At 37.1% G+C, this 10,197-nt stretch overlaps 1 protein-coding gene across 1 annotated transcript; it reads left to right on the forward strand.

Moving 5' to 3' along the window:
- The first annotated feature begins 426 nt into the window (after positions 1 to 426).
- LOC11423621 (probable leucine-rich repeat receptor-like protein kinase At1g35710) lies at positions 427 to 4,065 on the forward strand. The gene is made up of 2 exons (XM_039832953.1): positions 427 to 3,562; positions 3,662 to 4,065. The coding sequence occupies exons 1-2, from the start codon at positions 481 to 483 to the stop codon at positions 3,991 to 3,993; spliced, it is 3,414 nt and encodes a 1,137-aa protein (XP_039688887.1). The 5' UTR covers positions 427 to 480; the 3' UTR covers positions 3,994 to 4,065.
- The last annotated feature ends 6,132 nt before the right edge of the window (positions 4,066 to 10,197 follow it).

The following is a 10,197-nucleotide window of genomic DNA, read 5'->3' on the forward strand; positions in this document are numbered from 1 at the left end:
AAAATAAACAAAATGACAAATTTGTTACTTGAAATTAAGTTAAAAGACAATAAGTGTAATTTTGCATATTTTAATTAGTTTTGCCAACGAGGTAATGATATTCAAACAAACTTTAAAATTTTTTGTTCCTTTGCCTCAATCGATAGGGACATTGCATATTATATACAGGGGCTAGTGTTCGAATTCCAAACACTTCTCGACGAATTAATCCATGCAATTGTCATAAAGATACTCGATTTACTTATAAATGAAACAAAAGATTCATTTTTACAACATAAATATAGTAACACTAATATATAGGATACTTGTTTGAACAGTTTAAAGTAGAATAATGAATGGGTTATTCACCCAACCAAGGTTGAAAGTGTATAAATATCATCCACTTCTTAGATTAAAATTCACAAATCCTACCAAATAAGTCTCTTGTTCTATTATACTTTGAGTGATTAACTATACTCTCATTGTTTTCAAATTTCCAAAATGCTTCATAGAATGAAGCAGTTACAACCAAAGCAGTGTCTTCTTGTGTTCTTCTATGTGTTTGTTATGGCCACATCATCTCATACTGCAACAAAAATCAAAAGCAGTGAGACAGATGCTCTGTTGAAGTGGAAAGCAAGCTTTGACAACCAAAGCAAGACACTACTCTCTTCATGGATTGGTAATAATCCTTGTAGTAGTTGGGAAGGAATCACATGTGATGATGAATCAAAATCAATCTACAAGGTAAATCTCACCAATATTGGACTAAAAGGTACGCTTCAAACTCTCAATTTCTCATCACTTCCAAAAATCCAAGAATTAGTTTTGAGAAACAACTCCTTCTATGGAGTTATTCCATATTTTGGTGTGAAGTCCAATCTAGATACTATTGAGTTGTCATATAATGAACTCTCTGGTCATATTCCCAGTACCATTGGTTTTCTGTCCAAACTCTCTTTTCTTAGTCTTGGTGTTAATAATCTCAATGGTATCATTCCTAATACCATTGCTAATCTATCCAAACTCTCATATCTTGATCTTAGTTATAATCATCTCTCTGGGATTGTTCCATCTGAGATAACCCAATTGGTTGGTATTAATAAGTTGTATATAGGTGATAACGGTTTTAGTGGTCCCTTCCCTCAAGAAGTAGGTAGACTGAGGAATCTAACAGAACTTGATTTTAGCACTTGCAATTTCACAGGAACTATACCAAAATCAATAGTAATGTTGACCAATATATCAACTCTTAATTTCTATAACAACCGAATTTCTGGCCACATTCCTCGTGGTATTGGAAAGTTGGTAAATCTCAAGAAACTATATATTGGAAATAATAGTCTTTCTGGCTCCATTCCTGAAGAAATTGGATTTCTAAAACAAATTGGTGAACTTGATATCTCTCAGAACTCTCTCACTGGTACAATCCCTTCTACAATTGGAAACATGAGCAGTTTATTTTGGTTTTACCTGTATAGAAACTATCTCATTGGTAGGATTCCTAGTGAAATTGGGATGTTGGTCAATCTCAAGAAACTATATATTAGAAATAATAATCTTTCTGGCTCCATTCCTCGAGAAATTGGATTTCTAAAACAACTTGCTGAAGTTGATATCTCTCAAAACTCTCTCACTGGTACAATCCCTTCTACAATTGGAAACATGAGCAGTTTATTTTGGCTTTACCTGAATAGCAACTATCTCATTGGTAGGATTCCTAGTGAAATCGGAAAGCTCTCTTCCCTTTCAGATTTCGTGTTGAACCATAACAACCTCTTGGGGCAAATTCCTTCTACTATCGGAAATTTGACAAAACTTAATTCGTTATATCTTTACTCAAATGCCCTCACTGGAAATATTCCGATAGAAATGAATAACCTTGGCAATTTGAAAAGTCTGCAATTATCAGATAATAATTTCACAGGTCATTTACCTCACAACATATGTGCTGGTGGAAAGTTAACTTGGTTCTCCGCCAGCAATAACCAATTCACAGGCCCAATTCCAAAGAGTTTGAAGAACTGCTCTAGCCTTTATAGAGTAAGGCTTCAACAAAATCAACTAACTGACAATATAACTGATGCCTTTGGCGTGCATCCAAAATTGGACTACATGGAATTGAGTGATAATAATTTGTATGGCCATCTATCACCGAATTGGGGAAAATGCATGAATCTCACATGCCTTAAAATCTTCAATAACAATTTAACAGGAAGCATACCGCCAGAACTAGGCCGAGCAACAAATTTACATGAACTAAACCTGTCTTCAAACCATCTTACGGGAAAAATTCCAAAGGAGCTAGAAAGCTTATCTTTGTTGATCCAACTCTCGGTAAGTAACAATCATCTTTCAGGAGAAGTTCCTGCACAAGTTGCATCATTGCAAAAACTAGATACCTTGGAGCTTTCAACAAATAATTTAAGTGGTTCAATCCCAAAACAACTTGGAAGTTTGTCAATGTTATTACACTTGAATTTAAGCAAAAATATGTTTGAAGGAAACATTCCTGTCGAGTTTGGCCAATTAAATGTTCTTGAAGATCTTGATCTTAGTGAGAATTTTTTGAACGGAACCATTCCAGCAATGTTTGGACAGTTAAATCACTTAGAAACATTGAATCTCTCACATAATAATCTTTCTGGTACCATTCTCTTCAGCTCAGTTGATATGTTAAGCTTGACAACTGTAGATATATCGTACAACCAGTTGGAGGGTCCGATTCCAAGCATTCCAGCCTTCCAACAGGCTCCAATTGAAGCACTGAGAAACAACAAAGACTTGTGTGGTAATGCTTCTAGCCTAAAGCCTTGTCCAACATCCAATAGGAACCCTAATACTCATAAGACTAACAAAAAATTGGTGGTAATTTTACCCATCACTCTAGGCATTTTTTTGTTAGCATTATTTGGTTATGGGATCTCCTATTATCTATTTCGAACTTCGAACAGAAAAGAATCCAAGGTTGCAGAAGAATCACACACTGAAAATCTATTTTCAATATGGAGTTTTGATGGAAAAATTGTGTATGAAAACATTGTTGAAGCCACAGAAGAGTTTGACAACAAGCATCTCATTGGGGTTGGAGGACATGGAAGTGTTTACAAAGCAGAGTTGCCTACAGGTCAAGTTGTAGCTGTGAAGAAACTCCATTCATTACAAAATGGAGAAATGTCCAATCTGAAAGCATTTGCAAGTGAGATCCAAGCTTTAACAGAAATCCGACATCGAAACATTGTGAAGTTATGCGGTTATTGTTCACATCCATTGCACTCATTTTTGGTTTATGAGTTCTTGGAAAAGGGTAGCGTGGACAAGATTTTGAAAGAAGATGAGCAAGCTACTATGTTTGACTGGAATAGGAGGGTGAATGTCATTAAGGATGTAGCTAATGCACTATACTACATGCATCATGATCGCTCACCATCAATTGTTCATCGCGATATATCCAGTAAGAATATTGTTTTGGATTTGGAATATGTGGCTCATGTCTCAGATTTCGGAACAGCTAAGTTTCTCAATCCCAATGCTTCCAATTGGACCTCTAATTTTGTAGGCACCTTTGGATACACTGCTCCAGGTTAATATTCTTCCTTACTAATAGACTTATTTCTTTACAATTGTGAATCATAATGATTTTGCAGTTTATCAAAATGATAACTCTTATTGTTTGTTACAGAACTTGCATACACAATGGAAGTAAATGAGAAGTGTGATGTGTATAGTTTTGGAGTATTAACCTTGGAAATGCTTCTTGGAAAACATCCTGGAGACATTGTATCTACAATGTTGCAATCAAGTTCTGTAGGCCAAACAATTGATGCTGTTTTGTTGACTGATATGTTGGATCAACGCCTCCTTTATCCTACTAATGATATCAAGAAAGAGGTGGTATCAATTATAAGGATTGCATTTCATTGCTTAACTGAGAGCCCACATAGTCGCCCTACAATGGAGCAAGTTTGCAAGGAGATCGCAATATCAAAGTCATCTTCCAGGTCATGTACATGATAGAGAAAGGGGTGATTTATATAAGGAATAAATTATAGCTAAGTTTGAATGTTTTCTTTGCTTTCACTCAGATATTTGGAGGTAGAGAATGTATTTCTCTGTTGTTGTATGAGTTTGTGTACTAATTTTAGGTTCTTTAAAAATAATACCATTGCTTCTCTGTTTTGTATTGGTAAATCTCTCTTGAACCTATATTGTATTGTAAAGTCATATTATTTTGCTTTAGAAATAATACCAATACCTGTCTTTTCTTTTTGTATTGGTCATCAAAGGTAGATTTAGAGAAGTGATTATGTGAGATAAAAGATAACCTTCTAATTATGTTTTGGAAGAGGTCAAATATGACACTCAAGAAGAAGCGAAATAATGTGAGACAGTAGACTTTAAGCACCCAAAGATAAAGAATGATGCCTGAAATCTATTAGAAACATCTTGAGATACTAGAAATAGTTGAGGAATGTCATATGTGAAGTTGTGAACTAGAACCAAAATCAACAATCCAAGAATCCATGGATATTATGAACAGTAAATGGTTGACCTGGGTAAAGAATTTTTTTACGAGAAAAATAAATGATTATCATGTACCAACGGAACTCCAGATGCTGCTTAGTGTTAAGCGCTACGACGGTTTCTTCCTCCCTTGATGATGACATTGATCTCCTTAAATGCTTGCTACACCAAACATGTTTCCGTAGAATCCAAGAAAAAGCAAAGTCGGTACTTAACCATGTGTCAAGATAACAGAAATGCCAGAGTTTTGGTATTTTACTGCCTTCAAGGCCAGAACAAAATAGTAGAAATATGCATGTATTGTCCTCATCGGATACAATAACGAAGGCAAATGTCGTGCATCAAATAGAAGTTTAACATTTAAGAGTTTCTATTAACAGTCACAGATAATTGGCTCCTTTATTACCTTCATGATATCTCTGTTTGCTTATATGGAGACTTGATTATTTTAGAATTGGCTCCTTTGTAAACTAACTGTTCTAGAGAAAGAGCGTGACTAATTGTTCTACAAGTTACAATACCTTCGGCATCAAGAATGCAACCATTGTCTTTTGGTAACGTCAACGCTTCACCGAACAATCCCACTTTTTATAACGTTGCAATGTTTCCATCGTTTGTGCAATCTTATTAACTCTTCCTTCACCTTGGTATAGTTCATCGATCAATCTCTGAGTGATAACTAACAACAATAGATTCGACACCACCTTTTACCATTAGAGTAATTGTACCTTTAGCGAATTTCAGCACTCTTTCGTCAATTAAAGTAAGAACATAAAAACTTGGATCCATGCATGTATTTTGATGCTTCCAATTCTCTAAACAAGGCAATTGCTTTTTTAAATTGACCAATGATGCAACAACCAAAGATTAGATTACGACATGTGATACAACTACGTATGATCTTCTAAACAATCATTTCAAAATATAAATCTTTTGGTTCATTTGATTCGAGTTATCGAGCTAAACTAAGTTGATCACGAGCTTGAATTCAGCCGAGTTCAGCTGAAAAAAGTTGGCGGCGAACTCGAGTTTAGTATCAAGTTGAACCCAGATTTGTGAAGTTCGACTCAGCTCGACTTATTTTAATGTGTACTTTAGTTAGATCATTTAAGGCTTATTTGATCCAATGGTCCCCTAAATAATTTCAAGTTTTCATTTTGGTCCCACAATTAATAAAACGTACGGTTAAGTCCCTCACTTTTTCCTTCGTTTGCCAAATAAATCCTTCGGTGTTAAGTTTAACCCCAAACGTCTATAGTGGACCAACCTTAAGAGTGGTCCACCATAAACTTCATTAATTTTTTAAATTTTGACCGTTTGATCTTTTAAAAACAAGCTACCATTAGATTATGAAGGACTACTTTATCCTACAATCATCCTCCAACAACAACCATTGGATTAAAAAGAGGCCACCATTGGATTAAATGGATCATGTTATATATATATAAAAATAATAAAAAACAAAGGTTCATAGATCTCCTCCTTCTTCTCTCCTAAAACCACCACTGTCGCCGCCCCATTCCGGAGTCGCTCTGCCGACCACGTGCACTGATCGGAAAAAGTAAGACCATTTTCTTTATCCTCTCGTCTAGGGCTTTCCATTGGTCCAACTAATTTCACGAAAGGAACAACTTTTTCGCCGACCCTTTTCTTCCTCCGCCGCGGGAAGGGGCTTTTCCGGCCACCATACTTTGTATTTCTTCTTCTTGTTAATGGGCTTTTGTGAATTCCACTTCTTTCTCTCTTAACCGGTGCACCACCTAGTACCACAACCACCAACCTCCTCTCTTCCGATTTCAGATGGCTCAGAAACCAAGAGAGAATCCACTCTCTAACTCTCAAATGAGAAACTCAAGTTTTATATATTTCAAATTGTGATGATACATGAAGGAAATGGCCTTATTTATAGTAATCCTAGAGGCTTTAGATACAACTGCAGAATGCTGAAAATTAATGTGAATGCAAGAAATAAAATGTCAACATAAGTGGCTAGGTGGTTGTGTTTCAACCATGGTGGCTTCAATGAGGTAAGGGATGATGTAAGTGACCTTGAGCCTATGAATACTAGGGGTGGTGCAATTAATAGGTTCTATGAATTTCTTGATCTGCATCATTCTCCCCGGGTTGAGTAGAACTCGTCCTCGAGTTTATATCTAGTTCATCATCCAGATATGGTGTAAGGTCGGCAACATTGAAGGTTGCTGAGACACCATAGGTTCCTGGCAATTCTACCTTGTAAGCATTGTCATTGATTTTCTGTACTATCTTGAAGGGACCATCAGCTCTTGGTGACAACTTGGCATTTGGTTGTTTAGGAAATCGTTCTTTGCGAAAATGTACCCATACCAAATCTCCAACGTTAAAGATTTGTTGCTTTCTGTGCTTGTCACGATTAGTTTTGTATCTTAAATTTTGCTTGATTATCCGTTGTCAAACCTGTTCATGCAGTTTCTTGATCTCTTTTGCTCTGCTTTCTGCATCTGCACTAAACTGATGTTTATCTGTTGATGGAGTTAAGTCTAACGGACTGTGTGGTCGAGTTCCGTATGCTACTTCAAAAGGACATTTTTCCGGTTGCTTGATTAGTTGAATTATTGTATGCAAATTCAACTTGTGCTAATATGAGATCCCACTGTTTTAGATTTTTACTGACAAAGCTTCGAAGTAGGTTTCCCAAAATCCTGTTAACAGCTTCAGTTTGTCCATCTGTTTGGGGGTGACTAGCACTACTAAACTGAAGTTTAGTACCCATCTTCTTCCATAAGGTTCTCCAAAAATGACTTAAGAATTTAACATCCCTATCAGAAGTGATGGTTTTTGGAATTCCATGAAGAGCAACAATTTCCTTGAAGTATAAGTCAGCAACTTGAACGGCATCATTAGTCTTCTGGCATGGGATGAAATGAGCCATCTTTGAAAATCTGTCCACAACTACCATCACAGAATCTTTTTGGCGTTGTGTCCGAGGCAATCCAAGGACAAAGTCCATGCTAACATCTTCCCAAGGTGCTTCTGGAACAGGGAGTGGCATGTAAAAACCAGTGTTTTGGCTTTTGGCCTTGGCCAAATGGCAGACTCGACATCTTTGAATATGTTTGTAGACATCTCTTTCAAGTCTTGGCCAATAGAAATTTTCTTTCACTAAAGCAACAGTTTTATCTCGTCCAAAATGACCTGCTAATCCTCCATCATGGGCTTCCCAAATAATGGCTTCACGTAGAGAGCACTGAGGAATACATAAGGTTTTTCCTTTAAACAAAAATCCCTCATGTCTGTAGTAGTCCTGAGAGGATTGTGAATCAGTGGCATTCTAAAACTTTTGAAAATCTGGATCATCTTTGTATAACTCTTTGACTGTCTCAAATCCAATGACTTTTATTTGCATAGTGGCAAGTAGGGTATGACGCCTGCTAAGAGCATCTGCAACAACATTTTGAACTCCTGCCTTATGTTTTAGTAAGAACGGATAAGCTTGTAAAAACTCACTCCAAGCGGCATGCCTGCGATTGATCTTTTGTTGAGAATTCAAATGCTTGAGGGCTTCATGATCAGAATAAAGAATAAATTCTTTATTCAACAAGTAATGACTCCAATGTTGCAAGGCTCGGACAATGGCATAAAATTCTTTATCATATGTTGAGTATCTAAGTTTACCATTGTTGAGCTTTTCACTAAAGAAGGCTATAGGATGACCTTCTTGACATAGAACCGCACCAATTCCTGAATTGGAAGCGTCACAACTTACTTCGAACACCTGGTCAAAGTTGGGAAGGGCTAGCACTGGTGTTTCAGTCAAAAGTTGTTTTAGATGGTCGAAACTCTTTTGTGCTTGCTCGGTCCATTGGAACTTATCTCCCTTTATGCAATCTGTAAGCGGGGCAGCAACAGAGCTAAAGTTCTTGATGAACCTTCTATAAAATGAAGCTAATCCATGAAAATTTCTTACGTCATGAATTGACTTGGGAATAGGCCAACTATTGATGGCCTCAACCTTGCTGGGGTCAACTCGAATACCTTCAGCAGTGATTATGTAACCCAGAAAAGTAACCTCATTGGTTAGGAAAGAACATTTCTTCAAATTTGCATAGAGTTTTTGTTCGCGAAGAGTTTGTAGCACTTGTCGAAGCTGCTCTAAGTGTTCCTCTTTGTGTTTGCTGTAGATCAAGATATCGTCAAAGTATACAACTACAAATTTGCCAATGAATGGTCGAAGTACTTGATTCATTAGACGCATAAAGGTACTTGGAGCATTAGATAACCCAAAGGGCATCACTGTCCATTCATATAAGCCATCTCTTGTTTTGAATGCAGTCTTCCATTCATCTCTTGGTCTAAGCCTAATTTGATGGTATCCACTTCGAAGATCAATCTTTGAAAAGATGTTGGCACCATGCAACTGATCTAATAAATCATCAAGTCTAGGTATCGGAAATCGACACTTGATGGTAATCTTGTTGACAGCTCGACTATCAACACACATTCTCCAGCTTCCATCCTTTTTGGGTACTAAAATTGCAGGAACAACACAAGGGCTAACACTTTCCTGTATTAGTCCTTTTTTTAGCAATTCTTCAACTTGACGTGTGATTTCAGCATGCTCTTGTGGACTCATTCTATAAGCTGGTCTATTAGGAATGACAGCTCCAGGAATAAAGTCAATAGCATGTTGAATGTCTCACATCGACGGCAATCCTTGTGGAACGTCTTCTGGTACTACATCTGGGAATTCACTGAGCATTTGTTCAATTTCTACTGGAAGGACAGTTTCTGCATTTTCTTCGAACATTAGAATAAAACTCATGGTTTGGACTTCGTCCACAGCTTCTTTGAACTGAGTCTTAGTGATTAAAGACACTAATGGCTTGGACTCATTTTTGTTTTTATCAAGTCCACTCGGTGGTAATGGAGTTAACTTGATTTTTACTCCATCTTTGACAAAGGAGTAGGCGTTGGCATAACAATCATGATGTGCACGACGATCATATTGCCAGGGTCTTCCAAGGAGAAGATGACATGCATCCATTGGGACGACATCACACCAAACTTGATCTTGATACTTCTGACCAATGGAAAAACTCACAAGGCAACACTTCGTAACCTTCACTTCACTACCTTTGTTGAGCCATTGTAGTTTGTAAGGATGAGGATGACTTTGTGCTGGCATCTCTAAATTCTCTACCATGTAGTTCGACACCACATTTTCACAACTACCACTGTCTATTATAACATCACAAACTTTTCCAGCAGTGGTGCAACGAGTATGAAAAATGTTTTTGCTCAACCAATGCTCTTCTTGAGCTGACATCGCGTGTAGGCTTCGTCTGATCACCAGAGACTCGCCATGATCAGCAACAATGAGCTCTTCATCATAAATTGGCTCTAACACTTCTTCTTTTTCTGGTTCATCTCGGTTTGTTTCCTCATCAACATCTTCATAAGCTTCTCCTTTGATGATGGTGATGGTTCTTCGTGTTGGACAATTTGAAGCTATATGTCCAAAACCTTGACATTTGAAACACTTGGTAGCTTTGGGTTTATTTTCTGTAGTGGTTTTAGGAGAAGGTTTTGTAGAAGTACTGGGCTGATCGTTGTCTGTTTTGCGGGGATAAGAAGAATTCTCAGTGGAGGAAAAATTCCTATAAGAATGCTTCTTGGGTAAATGTTTCTCCACTCGCATGGCCAAACGAACAACAT

Source organism: Medicago truncatula, chromosome 1 (genome assembly GCF_003473485.1).
Source record: "Medicago truncatula cultivar Jemalong A17 chromosome 1, MtrunA17r5.0-ANR, whole genome shotgun sequence".
In the NCBI taxonomy this organism is placed as follows: domain Eukaryota; kingdom Viridiplantae; phylum Streptophyta; class Magnoliopsida; order Fabales; family Fabaceae; genus Medicago; species Medicago truncatula.

Bases quoted from the DNA above. Each gene is read 5' to 3' on its own strand.
- LOC11423621 (XM_039832953.1), top strand. From the start codon at position 481: ATGCTTCATAGAATGAAGCAGTTACAACCAAAGCAGTGTCTTCTTGTG. The intron at 3,563-3,661 runs GTTAATATTCTT...TGTTTGTTACAG, and splicing joins CTTTGGATACACTGCTCCAG to AACTTGCATACACAATGGAA.